This window comes from Chenopodium quinoa, unplaced genomic scaffold (assembly GCF_001683475.1).
Source record: "Chenopodium quinoa cultivar QQ74 unplaced genomic scaffold, ASM168347v1, whole genome shotgun sequence".
Taxonomy (NCBI): domain Eukaryota; kingdom Viridiplantae; phylum Streptophyta; class Magnoliopsida; order Caryophyllales; family Amaranthaceae; genus Chenopodium; species Chenopodium quinoa.
This window is the reverse complement of record NW_018743616.1, coordinates 2,163,453-2,184,805: the sequence shown is the minus strand read 5'-3', so window position 1 is coordinate 2,184,805 and position 21,353 is coordinate 2,163,453. Positions and strand designations below refer to the sequence as shown.

The 21,353-nt window shown below is 38.8% G+C and overlaps 1 protein-coding gene and 1 pseudogene across 1 annotated transcript; both read left to right on the top strand.

The window, feature by feature from the left end:
• The first annotated feature begins 9,749 nt into the window (after positions 1–9,749).
• On the top strand, positions 9,750–10,847 carry LOC110683136. Its single transcript, XM_021859486.1, has 2 exons — positions 9,750–10,542; positions 10,645–10,847. The coding sequence occupies exons 1-2, from the start codon at positions 9,750–9,752 to the stop codon at positions 10,845–10,847; spliced, it is 996 nt and encodes a 331-aa protein (XP_021715178.1).
• Positions 10,848–15,081: 4,234 nt separating this feature from the next.
• On the top strand, positions 15,082–20,785 carry LOC110683033 (annotated as a pseudogene).
• Positions 20,786–21,353: the final 568 nt, after the last annotated feature.

The window sequence follows — 21,353 nt, the reverse complement described above, 5'->3', positions numbered from 1 at the left end:
ACGCGTCAACAGACCAACGACTCTTTCTCTTCCTATTCCTTTGTAACTTCCTCTTAACACCCACAATTAATGAAATTTCTAAGAGGTTGTTAACCTCCCCCTTTATTTCTGATTAAGTCTGCATTCATTTGGTCTTCTTCAACCTCTTGAATTTCCATTGTTACTCTATAAATTCCATGAAAAGAAATCAAATTTTTACACACAAAAATTAGCTAAATACATTTGTTCTTTGGGCATAAGTTTACTTTGACTCTTCCTCTTACTCTAAAGTACCTTAGAGTGAGAGTGGTGTGTAACCTTAGGGGACGATCCGGCGATACAAATGTGCACCCCAGTTGAGCCGGAATTCTTTTCAAAGGCAGTGATTTATCACGCCACACCGAATTTCCTCTACTATATTGTTCTTGCTAAATGATATAATTTGGGTTGACAATTTGTGCCATGTAAACCACTTACACAACTTAAAATGGAAACATGATTAGTAGCAGCGACAATGAACGTGCTTTGATAATCATAAATCGAAATACCTAAAGTTAATAGTTATTCAAGTAAGAAACAACTTAATCCATTGACACTAGCAGATTTCAGTAGGTGGTCCCTACAGGCACCTGTACGGTGCATCGTACTACCGTTTTGTAAAAAAAAAGCGAAAAGAACATAATATAGAAAAGTAATGAACATATAGCTATAGTGAAAAGAACATAATATTAAAATGTAATGAACATATACCTAGAGTGCAGAGAATATATTTGCACCAAAAAAAGAGTGAAAAGAACGTCCATGTTTTTTGATTGTCAGTGTAATGTACTTTTATTTGTGACATATGTTTATTGCTTATTGTGAAATGTTATTTGAATTTTATCTTTAAATTATGGTGAGTATATATAAATAATATTCATTACATAATATTATCATGTTCTTTATTAATATTACAGATGTTCTTTACAAAACAGTTATATGTTCTTTACAAAGCAGCGGTATGTTCTTTACAAAACAACTACATGTTCTTTCCGCGTTTTTTTTTGTACCAAGTATGGTACAGACGCCTGTACCTTAAAATTTTCAAGCAGATTTGACTTTTTCGAAATATTTAAGTGGATTATGCACCTATTCGTTAAAAAAATAATAAAAATAAAATAAAAAGTAGATTATGCACCCATTAGAGTATGCACTTGCTAAAAAAAGAAGTGAAACGCTAAACATCGCCCGCAATTTACCATATAAAGCCCACAAATATGTTATGATTTGACCATTATGCCCTTTTACTAAAATTGAAATAATCTCGGTGTAAAAAATGTGGAGCCGTACTGGCTCGCCGGGGGAGACCGGATGGCAGGCCGGAGATGCGGGGGACGCCGGAGGTACGTCGTTGTCGACGGAAAACGAGGTAAGTCACCGTTAAAATTCACGGTTTACCGTCGGAGTGGCTCCGGCGCCTAGGGTGGACGCCCAAACCGTAGCCTGGACGTCCAAGCCGGACGCCAGAACCACCAGAGTGGCGTCCACGCTAGACGCCCAGACCACCAGAGTGGCGTCCAGCCCAGACGCCCAGACCACCAGACTGGCGTCCTGGGCAGACGCCACTCCACTGGGTGAGGCGGCCCTGCCAGGCGCCAGTCTAGTGGCTGTGGCAGCCCTGGCAGACGCCACCTTTAATAATTAATTTTTATTTTTTCCTTTTTGATTTTGTTGTTGTTTTTTATTTAATTTTTTTGTGAAAAAAAAAATCGAAAATGATTTTTTAAAAAAAATTCGAAATGGGTTTTTTGTAAATTAAATTTGAAAATTCGAAATAGGTTTTTTTAAAATTAAATTTGAAAATTCGAAATGGTATATTTTTAAATTTAGTTTGAAAATTCGAATTGGGTTTTTATAAAAATTAAGTTTGATTATATATAATTATGTTTTTTTTTGTGTTAATTATGTGGAAATGTAGAAATTAAATGTATTATCCGTTAAATGTATTTATTGTAATATATAATTGATGCAGGAATATGGTGGAGACGGAAATGATTACAGTGGGATATTTGGACATGATGGTCCATTCGAAGAAGCTCAACAGGCGATTGATTGGGCAAAACAGGTTGCAATTGCAGCTGGATTTTGCTTGGTAGTAGCAACTCATAAATCTCAACGGGATAGTAGAATGGATCGCATTTTGAGATGTGACCGTTATCGCAAAAGAGAAGAAAGAGATTTTCGTACAGCCACTCGGTTTGACACAAAGCGGAAAGGTTGTGGGTGTGATTTCAGAGTAAAGGTTCGACAACTACGAAGTCGTGACGGTTGGGAAGTGATAGTTTACTCTAAATGGGGGCATCACAACCATGAGATGATAGTATATGAAGAGGGTCATCGACAACTGAGCGGCTTAAGTCCTGCTGCGAAACTAGTTGTGAAAGAAATGAGTGATGCTCAAGTGAAGCCTGCTAAAATATTAGCATCTGTGTTAGAGAAATTTCCAGAAGACCATCCAAACCGAAGACACATCTACAACGTCAGACAGCAGCTCAGGTTTGAACGGTCAGAGGGAAGGAACCCTATACAGCAGCTGCTACACCAGGCACAATCACGTGGTTACCTGTTCTGGTTTGATTCTGATGAAGATACAACGGAGGTGACTCATCTTTTCCTTGTGCATCCTGATTGTGCTGATATGATCAAGTCTTGGCCATTTGTGATTTTGATCGACTCAACGTACAAGACAAACAAGTACAAGTTCCCTCTGGTTGAGATGGTTGGGATGGCTCCAACGAACCAGAACTTTCTGATTGGTCATGCAATCATCAGGGATGAGACGGCTCCAAGTTATTATTGGGTTTTGGAGAAGCTGAGAAACTATATCGGGCCTAATGTTCATCCAGCAGCCATCGTCAGCGACTGTGAGGGAGGTCTCTTTGCCCCCATAGCAGAGCTGTTTCCCGAATCGAACCACTTATTGTGCACATGGCACATCAACAACTGCGTGAAAGTGAAAGCCTACAACCTTTTCAAGAATAATTTGGAAATGGCAGAGAGATTGGTGAATGGTAAGTGGCGGAAGATCCTACAGGCTACCACAGAGGAAGCGTATGAGCGAGCATTGGCTAACTTCAGGGATTCGTACCAGTGGTGTCCGGCACTGGTGGACTATGTGATGCATCAATGGGTCCCTCACAGGGAAAAGTTTGTCAAATATTGGACAAACCAGGTACTTCATTTTGGGAACACTACAACATGTAGAGTTGAGAGCGCTCATAGAGCTACCAAGGACTGGATTGATTCATCGACCGCTGCTTTGGATACACTGTTCGCTAGACTGAACAAGTCAATTGAAACTCAGAAGAACGACATCAGGAACTCTCTTGAGGACTCCAGACGACGACATGGTACGATGTATAGCCATTTTATATTTAAGATTCTCCATGGTCGTGTGTCGCACTACTGCTTGGGGTTGATTTTCACTGAGCTGAACAGGGTGAGGGACTTGGCTGACGAAGTGTATACTCGGTGTGGGTGTACTATTTCAGTAACTCATGGATTACCTTGCGCATGCACCATTCATCGCGTTATTACAGAAGAAAGGGCGTCGTTACATGTTGATCAGGTCCATTCATTCTGGAGGACGCTTGTTATTGGTGAGCATGCAGACAATCAAACGGACGACCGTGAACAGGAAGAGTTGGAGCAGTTCCGTTCGATGTACGACCGAGTGTCCTCCAGCCATCCTTCTATTATTCGTGACGCTACTCATGTGCTTCATGACATGTTCCACCCGTCTAACTTAGATTATGAGGAACCCGAAGGAGTTGACCGTCCTCGAGGTCGACAACGGCGGAACAGGAGTGCGTTTGAGTATATCCGTGGTCTTGGTCGTGGTCGTTCTCGTGGTCGGACATCGTCATCTAATCGTAGTCAATCTTCATCGTCTGTGAATATGCCCCTGAGAACTGGTACGTTTTGGTTGTTTTTATTGCACATAGTTTTAAAGTGTTACTCCTGCCTTCTTAACTGTCTATAATTAATTATTTGGTGAATAGGAAGAAACGATGTTGATCAGTTTTCGTACAAGGAAAGGATACCTGCGATCATCATGTCGTACTTGGAAGGGTGGAATGATGTAATCGGAGATGGTAACTGCGGATTCCGGGTCGTGGCTGATGTTTTTCAAATGGGCGAAGACAACTACGGTTTGGTGCGTGAGTTGATGTACAGCGAAATTGCCTCTAACCGAAATGTTTATCGTCATGTGTACCAGGATGACTTGGATGGCGCTCTCCGGCGTATCCGGTGGGGAGGTGGACCTTGCGGCGAAAATCATTATTTTGACGCGCCCCTAGATCTGTTTGCCGTTGCAAACATTTACAAATGCGCAGTCATGCATTTCATCCTGGGAGTGCATAGTCAAGCTTATTATCCTTGTACCACGGTTCTCCCTTGGCGGTCGCGTGAGACTGTCACCACACCGGTCAGAGAGCTAGCTATTGCGTTTCTTGGGTCGTCATACAGACATTTCATCCGACTAGACATGTCAACCGATTTTCCGGTGCCACCGATTATACCTCGGTGGTACAACATTCGCACAGCGAGCGTAGAGGGTTGGGATGCGCTATATAATGACCGGATCCACGAATGGAACACCCTAGCTGCATTTTAGTTTTTCATGTTTACATTCTTTATTTGTAATCTTATTTGTACGTTGCTCTTTTAATGAGAATATTAATATTTTATATTGTATTGCTTACTGCATTCTATATGTTGCATGGGTAAGTTGCGCGGATCCACGAACGGTTATATCAAAATTTAAAAACAGCACTGATAATATGTTTAAGTTGGAAGCTAAAAGAACAATCTAAAATGTTACAATTTTACAACATAATATCCAACATAATGCTCTATAAATAAAATACAATAACCATCAGTAATCCCTCCTCGACGACGACTCCCACTGCGCAAGGGTCTGTTCCAGACTATCAACAACAGCTCTCCCTGTTGCACTCATGTTGTCCTTCTCAAGAGAGAGTTTCTGAACGTCTTGCATTATCTTTCCCATCCACTGCATACAACAAAAAACAGAAGATGAAATACAATAACAACAAATAAAACTTAATTAAAAGACAACGATAAATATAATAAAAGACATACCGCTTCCGTGGCAGTAGGCGGTGGCACATAATCATCATCGCTGTGGTCGAGATCAGCGATCAACCTCGGGTGCGAATACCGGTTGAACCATTCCATGTAGTAATGGTCACACATGGGAGTAACCCCAGACGGCGGCCGCTGCAACTCCGCTGTCCATAAGCGGGCCACCATCGGAAACTGGTCCCACGTCCCGGTCATGATATCCGGCCATTCCACGACGTACTCCCTCGACGATGCAGGTCGGACCGCCTTCATCGGGCACGCCGGGGGAGGAGGGACAACTTGGACAAATCCAAGCTGGCGAAGACAACGCTGGGGCATGTACGCCTCGACGATGTCACGATACTGAATGAGTCCCGTGTACAGGGTCCTGGGTACCCTAACACTAGGGTTCGGGCCGAAAGGCATCCAGTTCACCTGTACAATTACAACATATAAAATTTAATAACATGAATATAATATGTGCAAATAATAAAATGTAGACTCTATAAATAAACGTTACCTCTAAGGGGGACAGCCTGTCCAGCAATAACCGTATCGATCGGAGGCGGTCAACGGACTTCTTCTCCGAGCGCGGACTCCACGCACAAGCACGCGGCATCCCCTCATCAATAGGAACTGGGTCACGATGTGGTCGCAATGCAGGAAAGTACTCGTATATCCAAGTCTGCAATAGAGTCAGACACCCAGTGATACCTGCCGCGTCAGCCCGACTCGCAAATCCTAGTTGGCGATACAAATACGCCAACGTAGCCGATCCCAAGGAAAACTGGCCTACACTTTCGGGGTCACACGCCTCTACGATGTCGCGTGGCCTGAGCTTGTTTCCGCCGCTCTTATCCGGAAACAAGGTACATCCGAGGAGTAGAAAAACATAAGCACTCAGCTGTGCGTCGGGCGTCCTACGTGCACTCGGGTACAAACACCGCTGCAACACGGATGCGATCTTCACACCTCCGTGTTCCCAAACACCTAGCGCCTCGGTGTACAGTGCAGCCCTGTCCACCGCCAACAACTCCGCCAGCGAATCTGCCTGATCCGCATCAGCCACAGCACAAAGTCGTTTACCCTCAACACGAATCCCCAGAATGGCCTCGACGTCATGTAACATGATCGTCATCTCACCGAACGGAAGGTGAAAAGAGTTTGTATCCGGCTGCCATCGCTCAATGAAAGCCGTGATCAGCATACTGTCAATCTTATCGTGCATGGTGGCAGGAACGTGCTTCACCCCAGTGCCCTCCAGTAGCTCGAACATCTCACTCTCCGCCGGCCAGGCCTCAGCCCATGTACGCAAAAAGCTACAAGTCTTTTCCCGGGTATGACATTTCAACAACCCCGTAACTGAAGGCCTCTCCTGGTCCTCCCAAATACGGGCAGCTATGTGTCCTAGAAAGCTAGGAATCACACTCCCGTCAACAGGCCCACCGGGCACCTCACTCCTAACAACCCAAGAATCATTACCCGCCCTCGACCGTTTCCTGCTTGCCCCAGATACAGTGGACGCAGATGATGTGCCAGATCTACTAACAAACCTACCACCCCTACCCTTACGCACCTCCACCATATGCGTCTCGTACATGTCATCAACCCTCTGACTGAATGGACCGTAATCATCATACGGTCCACTGCCATCGTCCACATCCTCATCCTCATCTGCGCCCTCCTCCTGCTCCTCCTCCTGGTCACCCTCCTCAGCATCATCATCGTCATCGTCATCCTCATCCCGACGGTGGATCCGTTCTCTACGAACTGAGGCCGAAATACCACGGGATCTGACATGTCTATGCCCCGACCTCTCCACTGAATAACTTCTACTAAGAAGTTCTATATTCTTCCCCCCCACCATGACGACCCTACACAATTTTAAAATATATAAACATACAAAAATTTATACGATAAATAATCATCATCGCAAATCAAATAAACTAAAAACATACAAATAATTGTAAACAAAATATAAACGTAGAAAAAATACAACGAAATTGAAAAAGTTTATAAAAATAAACAACAAAATATAAAAACAATTCAAAATTATATTAAAAAAAAAAAAAAAAAAAAATTAAAAACAATTTTTTAAAAAAAAAAAAAAATAAAAAAAAAAAATAAAAAATTGGGGGGGGGGGCGCCTTGGCTGGACGCCCAGCCGGCGGTGGTGGCGCCAGATGCAGACGCCGCCACCAGTTGGCTGGTGCCTGGGCTGGACGCCACAGCCACGGCTGCGGCGCCTAGAATAAACGCCACAACCGTGGCTGTGGCGTCCAGCCCAGGCGCCAGCCAACTGGTGGCGGCGTCTGCATCTGGCGCCACCACCGCTGGCTGGGCGTCCAGCCAGGGCGCCCCACCGCGTTCACGGCGGTTTTCCCCCTTTTTTTTTTTTTTTTAAACAAAATATACCTTTCCTCCTTGGGACATCCTTCCCTCCGCCGCCGCCGCCACTTCCTTGCCTTGCCGCCTCGACATTGCCGTTATTTTGAAATTTTTTTTTTTTAGAGAGGTTGAAAGAAGATGAGCAATGAGAGTGTGAGTGATGAGAGTGTGAGTGATGAGAGTGTAAGTGTTTTTTTTTAAGGTCAAGGGCAATTTTGGGAAACCAAGTGAATTTTGTGGGCTTTATGTAGTAATTTGTGGGCGATGTTTAACAAATCCCAAAAAGAAATATTTCATTACATAGTGAAAACCCTTAAATCGAATCTCAAACCTACGTGAGAGGATTTACGTAGGATCACTCATTTTAAGAGTGTTGTTCATAGATTGCTCATATCTATTAGTTAGCGTGTTAAAAAAAAATTGTCTTTAAAGTTAATATTGGTATTTACTTTGTGGTGCCTTTTTATTCACTTTCCATTCCTATCTCCAATCCTTATTTTCATTTTTTTTTCTAAGAGAATGGAAAATATATTAATTAGCAAACACTTGTGTGGTAAAAATGGAGTCTAATACAAAAGTCAACAGAAATATGTTAAATACTCGTATTTTCTTTAACATCCTAAGCCCTTCTTAATAATCCTATAAAAGTCCCGTAAAATTACGTTGAAATACGCAATTTTTTCGATGTCACGGTAACACTCTAGGCAGTCATCCATCGGATGGGCAGACCATATGAAAACAAAGTCCAAATGAAGTGTCATAAAAGGAACAAAAAATAGAAAAATAAAAAGGTGTTGAGAAACATGATTGAATTGAACTTCACATGTGGTAATTAAAGTCAATGAAGACTTTACTAAGTACAATAATTTGTATAAAGTACAATAATGTATATTATTGTATTCAATTATTTTGGCTATATAAATAAAAGTTCACGTATTGTGAACTCAAGTTGAAAAACAAGAAAAGAGTTTTCCTACCATTCTACTACTTACTTCCTATCTTCATCCCTTCACTGATAAATATCTTCCCATCAGTAAAATATTTTTAACACGTTATCAGCACCAGCTTTCAGTCAGGTATATTTATACCTACTTCTAAAAATTTATAACAAATAATACTATCTACTTCTAAATGTTTCGAGGAGTATGCTCTATAGTTGCCCATATTTGGGATCCTCTATACCAGAAACTCAAACATTTACTGTATTATATATATCTCAAAAACAATGGTGAAAGTTCTCTTTTGTTTATTCATGTTGATATTTCTTTGTTTGATCCATGTTGATATTACATACTCATTTTACGTAAATTTTTATCTTAGTTATTATAATTGCTAAGTAGTAGCTTTGCATGCATATTATTATTAACTAGATTAACAAAAAGATGCAGCCTTTTTATACTTATTATTTTTCTTACTTTTACATACTTTTTGTGTTTCTTTCCGTTTTCGAACCCATGATCTTTTATAGATATTAGGGCTCTCGGACCACTATGACTTGCATTCCCAGTGTGATAACCTTTTACAATTATAAATATATATATTTAGACCATAATTTTTGTCAGTATATTAGATTGTTATATGATATTTTTACAGTTGTACAGAACAGTAACGGATAAACCTACCTCTATAAAAGACGGATTTTTCCCCCAATTTCACCACAAATCCTTTATCTCTTCCCACTTTTTATCCAAAAATCACCTAAAAAAAATAAAAATTTCACCCCCTTCTTCTCCGATATGTTCCCCGACGACGGCAACCAAAACACCCAAAACACCCACAACTTCACTTTTGAGAAAGATTTAATGAAGATAAAACAATATTTCCTTCTAATTACCGCGCTTGTAATTTTATTAGTAGCAATATTAATTTTTGTCATTATGTATAAGTAAAACTCACTTATTTTGTCGTTTTAGTATATTAAAAGCTTGTTTTTGTTTTATTATGTATGTTTGTTGTTATTAATCATCATTGTATAATATTACCGTTATCATTATAATTATTGTTACTACTGTCATTGTTGTCGTTTTGCTGTTTTTTTTTGCAACTAACATGATTAATTTTTGTTTAATCATATAATTACTCACAATAATAAACCAAGGGGGAGAAAAGACTATATTACTTATGGTTTATTATTATTAAATTTAATTATCACGTGTCTTATTAACTTAAATATAAATATGGAAGAACTAAACATGTGAGTTGTACATATAATTTGTTATTATAATCTAATTATCACGAAATTTGTTGTAGCTAAAATGGGAGATCTTATGAAAAGACAGTTCAGCATCTTAGATTTATCTGGAAAGAAATTTCTGGAATGGAAAGTGGACGCAATGATGAATTTGAAAGCTCAAGGCTTGGAGCACACTGTTAAAGAAAATAAAAGTCCCCCTGGTCAAACAACTGATACTACCACTTCTGCAATGACGGTTGAAAAACCCATTACCGAACAAGAAAAGGCAAAAGCCTTAGTGTTACTAAGGCATCATTTACATGAAGGCCTTAAAACTGAGTACATGATGGTTGAAGATCCCAAAGAATTATGGGATTGCCTTAATGAAAGATTTGGACACCACAAAAGGGTGCTCCTTCCTAAGGCATTATTTGACTGGACAAATTTACGGTTCCAGGATTTCAAATCTGTAATATATTACAATTCAACCATACATGAGATAGTATCTATATTGAGATACTGTGATCATCCAGTCACCGATGAACAAATGATTGAAAAAACACTCACTACCTTTCATGCAAGCAACATACTGTTGCAAGAACAATATCGTGAAAGAGGTTTTAAGAAGTTTAATGAATTAATGAGTGTATTGTTTGTTGCGGAACAAAATAACGATCTTTTGTTGAAAAATCATAATCTCAGACCAACTGGGTCTTTGGCCACTCATCATGAGGCAAATGCAACAAATTCCTATCCACCCGAGTCAAATGCTACAAGAAGAGGTGGACGTGGAAATTACAATGGCCGTGGAAGAGGCCGTGGAAATTATCGCGGACGCGGCCGTGGTCGTGGTAGAAATAATTTTCAAAGAAACAGTAATTTCAAAAATTTTGAAAAACAGAAGGGACAGTTATCTGGAAGCCACAAACAAACTCCTTCGAAAGGAAAAGACGCATGTTACAGATGTGGCATGACAGGACATTGGGGACGTACTTGTCGAATGGCCAAACATTTGGTAGACCTTTACCAGGCTTCTGTAAAAGGCAAAGAGAAAAATGCAGAAGCAAATTATGTTAATGAGGAAAATGCTCCTTGTCCCAGCCTTGATGTGTCTGATTATTTCATGGATAATGCTGAAATTGGAAATGATTTCATTCTCGGAGAAAACAACAATACTTAGGTTTCTCATCTACTAATGTAACATATGCTATGTTTTAATGTATTTTCTTAGTTCCCTGTATTTTAATGTACTTTTAATCTCTATCATCAATAAAAGTTTGTATGATATTATTCTAAACTAATCTCAAATTTATTTTAAGAAGATATGGATCTACCTGAAGTTAGTTCCGAATATCAATGCCTTTTGGACAGTGGAACAACGCACACTATCTTAAAAGATAGAAATTATTTTTCACAACTAAAGTTGTTTCAAGCAAATGTAAACACCATTTCCGGGTCAGCTAAATTAATTGAAGGATCTGGAAAGGCTTGTATAATGCTTCCAAATGGAACAAAATTAATAATCAATAATGCTTTATATTCGAGTAAATCTCGAAGAAATCTCATAAGCTTTAAAGATGTACGCCAAAATGGCTATCATCTAGAAACAATGACAACAGATCAAAAAGAGTATATATGCCTCACGGCAGAAAAACATGGCAAGAAATATATATATGAGAAATTGCCAGCATACACTTCGGGGTTATATCGTATAAACATACGACCCGTGGAAATCAATATGGTATCTAACCAGAAGTTAGATGACAAACATTTGATTATTTTATGGCATGATCGCTTGGGACATCCAGCAACTGGGATGATGCAAAGAATAATAGCACATTCAGTTGGACATTCAATAAGAAATGTCAAAATTCCCAAATCAGATGAATTAACATGCTCTGCATGTTCACTTGGCAAATTAATAATAAGGCCATCCATGAACAAAATTGCTACTGAATCTCCAAAATTCTTGGAAAGAATTCAGGGAGATATATGTGGGCCGATTAATCCAGCATGTGGACCATTTCGATATTTCATGGTTTTAATTGATGCTTCTACACGATGGTCACATGTTAGTCTACTTTCAAGTAGAAATGTTGCCTTTGCAAAATTACTTGCCCAAATCATCAAATTACGAGCACAATTCCCAGATCATACAATAAAGAAAATAAGACTTGACAATGCTGGGGAATTTACATCCCAAACATTTAATGATTACTGTATGTCAATTGGAATTGATGTTGAACACCCAGTAGCTCATGTTCATACACAAAATGGTCTAGCTGAATCACTAATTAAGAGATTACAATTGATTGCAAGACCAATATTAATGAGGTCAAGATTGCCATCATCTGCTTGGGGACATGCTATAATACATGCAGCAGCGCTAATTAGATTGAGACCTACAGCTTATCATAAATTCTCAACACTACAACTTGTTTGTGGTCGAGAACCAAGTATCTCACATCTAGAAATCTTTGGTTGTGCTGTATATGTTCCCATTGCTCCACCCCAACGAACAAAAATGGGTCCACAAAGAAGGCTGGGAATTTATGTCGGGTTTGAATCCCCCTCTATAATTAAATATCTTGAACCATTGACTGGTGACTTATTTACGGCTAGATTTGCGGACTGTCACTTTAATGAAACAGTATTCCCAGCCTTAGGGGGAGAGAAAGTGGACCCACATAAGAAAGAAATTGAACTCATTTGAAATGCAACACAACTGTTGATGTTAGACCCACGAACAAATATGTGTGAACAAGAAGTTAAGAAAATTGTTCATTTACAAAGTGTTGCAAATCAATTGCCTGATGCATTTGTAGACACAAAGAAGGTGACAAAATCACATATACCAGCAGAAAATGCCCCTGCACGTATTGAAATCCCAACTGGTAATAAGGCCATAGAAAATGAATCTCAGGCACGCAGAAAGCGTGGAAGACCACTTGGTTCAAAAGATTCTAAGCCAAGAAAATTGAAAAGATTGGATGTAATAGAAAATGAGACTAATGATGTTCCCCCGTCAGAAGGTCAAGAAAAACCAAATGTGGATGAAAGTAAAGAAAATGATGATAATCCAAAAGGGGACGAACAAGAAGACAACCCTACGGGGAATGAACAAGATGTTCAAAACATCGATAACAATGAAATTTCAATGAATTACGTCTCTACAAAGACTCAGTGGAATAGGAAAGATGTTATCGTTAATGAAACATTTGCAAATTCCATCGCAATCGACATCGTGTCTGATGAAAATGATGTTGAACCAAGAACTGTAGAAGAATGTCGACGTAGGAGTGATTGGCCAAAGTGGAAGGAGGCAATGCTGGCTGAGTTAAAGTCACTTGAAAAACGAGAAGTTTTTGGGAAAATAACCCTTACACCAGCAGGTATAAAAACCCGTTGGATACAAATGGGTATTTGTGAGAAAACGTAATGAGAAAAATGAAATAGTTAGATACAAGGCAAGACTTGTAGCCCAAGGATTTTCTCAAATTCCAGGGATTGATTATGAAGAAACATATTCTCCAGTGGTTGATGCAACTACATTAAGATTTCTGGTAAGTTTGACAGTCACAAAAGGACTGCAAATGCGATTAATGAATGTAGTGACTGCGTATTTGTATGGGTCACTCGATACGGACATTTACATGAAAGTCCCCGAAGGACTAAAACTACCAGAAAACCACAAGCCTAGACAACTGCTTTCCATAAAACTAAAAAGGTCACTTTATGGATTGAAACAATCTGGAAGGATGTGGTACAACCGTCTGAGTGAATACCTTATGAGAGAAGGATTCAAAAACAACCAAGTTAGTCCCTGTGTTTTCATAAAGCGATCACAATCAGGATTCGCTATCATTGCAGTTTATGTTGATGATTTAAATATCATCGGAACCCCAAATGAACTCGAGAAAACTGCAAAATACTTGATGAAAGAATTTGAGATGAAAGACCTTGGGAAAACTAAATTTTGCCTTGGACTACAAATTGAGCACTTGAGTCATGACATTTTTGTCCATCAATCAAACTATACAGAAAGAGTTTTGAAACGTTTCTTCATGAACAAAGCAACCCCAACCAACTTCCCAATGGTTGTTCGTTCTTTGAATATGAAAAATGATCCATTTAGACCCCGAGAAGAAAATGAAGAGATTTTGGGTCCAGAAGTACCATACTTAAGTGCAATTGGAGCCTTAATGTACTTAGCTAACAATACTAGACCCGACATAGCTTTCTCTGTGAATTTGTTAGCCAGGCACAGCAATGCACCAACATATAGGCATTGGAAGGGAGTTCGACACTTACTCCGGTACCTACGAGGGACACAAGACCTTGGTTTATATTACCAACCAAAACAAGATGCTGCTCTCATTGGGTATGCAGACGCTGGATACTTATCAGATCCTCAAAATGCCAAGTCACAAAATGGATATGTGTTCACTTATGGCGACACTGCAATATCATGGAAATCAACAAAGCAGACATTGACCGCGACATCATCAAATCATGCAGAGTTGATAGCCCTCTATGAAGCAGGACGGGAATGTGTGTGGCTGAGGTCGATGACCAGTAATATCCAAAAGGAGTGTGGAATGAACACTATAACAGAAGACCCAACCATCATCTTTGAAGACAATACAACATGTATCGCTCAAGTAACTGAAGGATATATTAAGGGAGATAAAACGAAACATATTGCCCCAAAACTGTTCTTCACACATGATCTGCAAAAGGACAAGGAAATAAATATCCAGCAAATTCAGTCTTGTGAAAATCTTGCCGACCTTTTCACCAAATCACTTCCTTCGAAGAAATTTGAACAGTTAGTTCACAAAATCGGAATGCGACATCTTCGTGAACTATGCTGAGATCAGGGGGAGTATTATATGTACTGCACTCTTTTTCCCTTCGATCAGATTTTTATCCCACCGGGTTTTTCCTGACAAGGTTTTTAACGAGGCAGTATACCAAAGCATATAATACTATATTGTTGTACTCTTTTCCCTAGCTATGGTATTTACCCCATAAGGGTTTTACCTAGGAAGGTTTTTAATGAGGCAACTTGTACCCCATTCCATGTGAACGTTCAAAGGGGGAGTGTTGAGAAACATGATTGAATTGAACTTCACATGTGGTAATTAAAGTCAATGAAGACTTTACTAAGTACAATAATTTGTATAAAGTACAATAATGTATATTATTGTATTCAATTATTTTGGCTATATAAATGAAAGTTCACGTATTGTGAACTCAAGTTGAAAAACAAGAAAAGAGTTTTCCTACCATTCTACTACTTACTTCCTATCTTCATCCCTTCACTGATAAATATCTTACCATAGTAAAATATTTTTAACAAAAGGCATTTTTTCCCCTTCCAATAGCAGTTGATTTATGGTATGTGTTTAACCTTATCAAGAACAACACAGCTGGCATAATTACATGGAACAAAAATAGCACGAGAACAATCAAACAAACAATGGTCCTCTTCTCCTCCAAAATACACATACTATTAGTTCATAGTATCACAAATTTCGTGGGTTTTCGCTTTTATTACAAGCAGTATTTTGGATCGGATTTTATAGCTGATTGATTGATTGACTGACCCCAAATTTAGGATTTTTAATTGGGTTTGGTGAACTTTGAAAGAAACTGCAAGAACAACTACAACTACTGCTACAGTTTCTGGGATTTTGGAGGGAGAAAGATAGCCTCAGATCTGGGTAATAAATCTTGTTGGACTTTAATTATTTTCAACTGGGGTGAACATTCTTGTGATTTCTGACCCCTTTTTGTTTTGTTTCTTTTTCATGACTTTGCCTTTTTATGCTTTATTTTTCTAGTTCTTGTTAGTTCATAAATTTGATTAGCCTTTTTGCTTTCTGGATCACAAGATTGTGAAATTTGTGGTGTGTGATTGAGTGAGAAAGAGGGGAAAATTGGGTATTTTTTGCATATTTTTTAAACAATTGTTTTATATTGGGTTTCTTTTTTTTTTTTTTTAAAGAAGCATGGGAATCTCATTTTCGTAGTTAGATTGTTGTTTCTTCACTGTTCTGCAATTTGGGGGACTAAATTTGTTGTATAAGTCTTGCTGTTTGAAGGTGTGAATGAATTGTACTAAAAGATTTGTGGTGCCCAGTTTTTGCAGTTCATCTTTGTAGCTATTGAGATCGGTCAACTTTGTGGTTCTTGGTGATTTACGCTTCTGGGTACCCGGAATTAGGTGAATGCCTATGTCTTTAAGGATCATGTGAAGAGAGAGATAAAGGGGTAGAGAGAAAGGCCGAGACCGAAGTGGGGTGTGCTTCTGGTTGGAGGGTTTGGATAATCAGATTAATCACTATGGGGAAAAGGGATTGGGTCGATGACATAGCACGAGCAATGAGTTTGCGGTTATTTGTAATGGGTACTCTATTCATTAGTGAAGTGAAGATTCTTATTTCTAGTAGATTACTAGGCTAAGCAGATACAGTTTTAGGTTTTCTTACGAGGTTATATTGTGATGAAGACGGAGGATTCTTCTTTGATGGGAGATGATGGCTCCTATTGTGAGAATCCGGTAGTGAACTTGGTAGTGGTGAAGGAGCCCTTGTGTGAAAAAGAGAATGATAGAGAACCTGATTCATCTAGAGGGTTAGCTGACATTGATAATTGTTGTGCTTCTAGTGATAACGTTGATCAAGAAAGTGGAGAGGAAGGTTTATTTTCAAGTTCTCAGTCTTGTGACTAGTGATAGAAGTAGCAGCATCAATGGTGAGGAATTTTTGGCATCCGAGCCTAATTCTTTGCCCCAGTCACCTGCTTCAGTGGATCTGGATAAGGGTATTCAAGAATCTGAAGTCACAATTCCTTCCAGCAAATTGGAACTAAAATCTGGGCTGGAGCCTATTGGAGATGTATTGGCAGTGGCAGAGGATCTTGATGTGGAGGGTAATGATATACGCAATTCAACCTTGTTGCCTGGAGATGAAGTAAATTACGAAAAGATAGTCAGAACAATGAGTAGCCAGTGTGCTTTTGACATGGAATCTGTGCCCCTATGGGGATTTACATCTATCTGTGGTAGAAGGCCGGAGATGGAAGATGCGCTTGCAGTTGTGCCGTGTTTCCAGAGATTGCCTGCTAAAATGTTGATGGGTGAAAATGCAGTGAATGGTATAACTGAAAGTATAAGCCAAGTTGCGCACTTCTATGGTGTATATGATGGACATGGGGGCTGTCAGGTATACAGTCATCTCTTCTTTCCTTCAGTTAGCCTTTGTTTGAATTGTTTTTGCTTAAGAGCTTTTTTTTTTTTTTCTTTTTTTCCCTAAAGAATAGGTAAAGTATAGTTTGCCATAGGAAACTTGCATATCTAGGAGGAATCGTCAAAATGAAGATGTGTGCTATGTATAGTGATATTATTGTATTTTTGTGCGAATGGCTTGTCATCTTATGCCACTTGCTTCTTAGGTTGCCAATTATTGCCGGGATCGTTTGCATTTAGCATTAGCAGAGGAAATTGAAGTTGTAAAAGGGAGCTTCCTGAGTGGAGGATCCGGGGAGGATTTGCAACAGCAATGGGAGAAGGCTTTCTCTCGTTGTTTTTTGAAAGTGGATGCTGAGGTTGGGGGAGTCAAGCAAGGGCCTGAGGCTAGTGTGGAACCTGTTGCTCCTGAAACTGTTGGGTCAACTGCTGTTGTAGCAATTGTTTGTCCAACCTATATCATAGTCGCTAATTGTGGCGATTCCAGGGCCGTTCTTTGTCGTGGGAAAGCACCCATGCCATTATCTTCAGATCATTAAGTAGGTCACTATTGCTGCTTAATTGATTCTCTTTTAACTCTTTTGCTCTTGGTTGTCGATGGCTTCAGATAATTTTGTAGCTCATCTATATTATTGTTTGTAGCCTGATCGAAAAGATGAGTGGGATAGGATAGAAGCAGCAGATGGCAAGGTTATACAGTGGAATGGCTACCGTGTTTTTGGTGTTCTTGCTATGTCAAGATCAATCGGTAAGCTTTTCTTTGCTGGTTACTAAAATCTAAATGCTATCTTTTGTTAAATAGTGCAGCTCTGCAAGTTCAGGGTCTAAAAGGAGAATTTTGCCTCTATATTTAGAATTTTTATCAGGAGTTTGTGTTCCCTATACCATATACAGAGTACCATATTAGGCTTGTCGTAATTTGCTGCAAATATGTTTTTATATATATATATAAAAAATAAAGAGTTTACAGGTACCTGTTTACTGTGCCTATTATGTTAGGCAATTAAGGCAACATTGTCGTGGGAGATTTTGGAGCATTTAGTGGTGGGGGACTCGGTATGACTTACTCATATGCTGCTTATAAGGAAATAGCAAATATAGTAACATCACCTTGTACATGGATTCAAACATTCCTGTTTGTTGGGGTTTTGGCTACAAGAGATGTGGCTTTTGCATAAAAAGGGAAACAGGAGCAATTTATGCCAATATGTGAATTTTGAATCAAATGTCAGGTGGCAAATTTGGTGCGACCTTTTTTTGATACAGTTATCTAATATCTAGTTTCTTGGGCTAAGGATTTAAGCCTAGATGTTGGGAACATTGAGATAATTGGATCTTTTAGGTGAAGGTGTCGCTATATTCCATAGAGTTAATTTAGCCGATAACTCCTTTTGTGGTTTATATGGTTGAGTTGTTCATACACTGGAGAAATTCCCGGGAGTAAGTTGTGGAAAGTGGATTTGAATATTAGTGTTAGTAGCCCACAAGACTGTTTGTCAGATATTTGAGCAGTATCAGCTTTTATTAGATGCAGCTTGAGGAATTGAGACGCTTAGGAATTCGGTTATTGATCGTGTTCTATTGGCATCTGGTTGGTTATATTGCCTCGTCTTCATTTCCTATATGGAACTCCCACAAGATATTATCTGATATTCAGTATGATTTGTACCTGAATATGTATTATAAGGAATGATTGGCACTTTTGGGTCCTCGAAACTTTCCAGGGATGCCTTATCAAAACATGAATGATGGAATATATGAATTGACAATTGAGCACTGACCTTTCAGGGTGATGTAATTATGGCTATTTTTCTAGACTTTGATAGAGTATTCTTCAGTACTTTGCAGTCCATCTGTTTTGTGTTTAGTGAGTAGATGGTTGAACTGTTCTCTTGATTTTCTTTGTCGATGACCTGTGTACCTTAAGCAACTTAGGGGTTTAGACTGTAAATCTTCAAATTTTGGCTTTATGTCATAGGCAAACAGGAAGCATGTTGTTCACAACTTACAAAATAGGGCGAGTTGGACAAACTGTAGTGCTATTTGCAATTCTTATGGGTAGAAGATACTACTTGAAAATGTCAATCAGTTGAAGCTCTATAACAGAAGTGCTAATATTTAAAGAACTGGTCGTATCCCAAAATTCTTCTAGGATTATCTATAGAGAAGCAGAGTAGCCACAGTTGAAGACAAACTTGCCCATGAGTTTTTGATTGGAGGCCTAAAGTTCATTAGTACTCAAAGTAGATTTGCCAGGATCAGACATTTTCAACATTGGGGTAGGATGGATCATGAATTTGGCTTTAAAACTTTTAGAATGGTTCTTGTCTACCCAGATTGCTGCTGTTTACTGTAAATGTAGTCCTAGAGTTGACATATATGTACCATAGAGTGAAAGGCATATTCTGCAATGCTGAACATCTGATCGCCAGTGAATACTTTAGAGACTTGGCTACCCATGTCTATGCATTTAGTTGTCAGACTTGATCATCTTATGAACAATTTCCTTTTTAATTTTAGTTCAAAATGGAGCTTCAATATCCATATTTGAATATCTACTTGTGCTTAATATGAATGCTTGAGATATGAAGAGGCTAGTTCTATGGGTGTTGGATTTGACTACCAGTAGCAGTGTCCAACACAGCTAGGTGTCGGATGTGGCTATTTAATTGAAAAATTGGATGATTTTGGTCCAAATTGAAGTATCAAGTGTCCAAACTCATGTCGGAATGTTGAATATCCAACATGGATGTGGAAATAAAGTGAAGAGTCTGAGCAGTCAAAGTGACATATTTCAAGCAATATGTTTTATGAGTATTATTTTGTGATGTAGCTAGATCAGTATACATTAAACGTTTAATGCATTAGGACGACTGAACAAAGTATGGTGCTGCCTTTTCAAGTTTTCAGATTGCTGATACTGATTGATACACAAAAGAAGTACTTCATCAATTGAATAAACAGCACATGATTATTCCTATTATATAAGCTAGTGATTAAGTACATTAATGGGTCATCATATTAAATGTTATGGAGATACATGCATCAAATGATTGCCTTCATGGATATTGAACTTTCTTGGCACTTTCTTTATAGATGGGTAAAAGTAGTTGATGATGGAGGCTTATTCACTTTATGTATATCCATTAGTGTGAATATCCTGCAACCAAAATTCTAAATATAGATTCTTATTTTACTCAACTTTCTTTCAGGTGATCGTTACTTGAAACCATGGATTATACCAGACCCAGAAGTGACGATAGTTCAGCGGGCAAAGGATGATGATTGCCTTATTCTTGCCAGTGATGGTTTATGGGATGTCCTGAGCAATGAAGAGGCCTGCGATGCGGCACGAAGAAGAATTCTGCTTTGGCATAAAAAGAATGGCAGTAATATCATTTCGGATAGAGGCAAGGGCGTTGATTTGGCTGCTCAAGCTGCGGCGGATTACCTCTCCAAGCTTGCTCTCCAGAAAGGAAGCAAAGACAACATTACTGTCATTGTGGTTGACTTGAAACCTTATAGGAAGTTCAAAACTAAAACTTGAAACATTTAAAAGGTTCACCTTATTTTGGCAAAATGTTAATTCTTTTTCTTTTCTTTTTTATATTTTTAATTTTTCTATAATTTTTTTTTGCTTCTTTTGACCTGTAGTTTGTATGAGGTAGAATTATCTGTCAGCTCTCAGAAGCATCACATAATCTTGGATTGTAACATATTTGTAAGCCCATCTTTTTAAAATGGGCTGATTTGGAGATCAAGAACATGTATAGTATATTTCAGATAGAGCTAGCAAGAATATCCTTGTATCTGTTGGTATAAGTTCTAACTAAGAACAATTTTATGAACAGTTTCTCTTAAGAATACTTCTTTCCATGCAAATTACATATGAAGAATTCTATGCAGGGTTCAGGTTCAATTCTCTAGTGCAGTGTTCAGGTTCAATTCTCTGTTATATCTTGTGGAACCATTGTTTGGGAGATCTTCTACTCCTAATATTTCGTGTCCTTTTGTTTTCATTAATTGAATGATTTTATATTTTGATTCTTGAGAAAGCAATGAAGTGAAGGTAACATGAATGTGATTGCCATGTGCAAAAATGTTTCCTGGTTTCACAGAATTGAAAACCGGGCGCATCCGTCTTGAACACGTTTACGAATGCACTTGGAGTTCTGATGTAAAAGTTTTGTAGCATTGATCTTTTAATAGAATGATACGAAATAGCAAAGCCTGTTGTTTTTTTGTGTATGGAATTTGGCATCGCAAATTCTACCATACGGTGTACCAGATCTTAGAGCGAGTGAGGGATAGCTCAAATGGTTAGAGCTTTCCATTCGGTTCCAGGAGATTTGGGATCGATTCTCACCTGCCCTAATGGTTCTCTAAACACTAAATAAATAAATAAATAAATTTACCTGATCTTAATCACTTGAT

Coding starts and splice junctions, on each gene's coding strand:
- LOC110683136 (XM_021859486.1), top strand. CDS start 9,750: ATGGGAGATCTTATGAAAAGACAGTTCAGCATCTTAGATTTATCTGGA. Junction 10,543..10,644: donor AAATAATTTTCAAAGAAACA/GTAATTTCAAAA, acceptor GTGGCATGACAG/GACATTGGGGACGTACTTGT.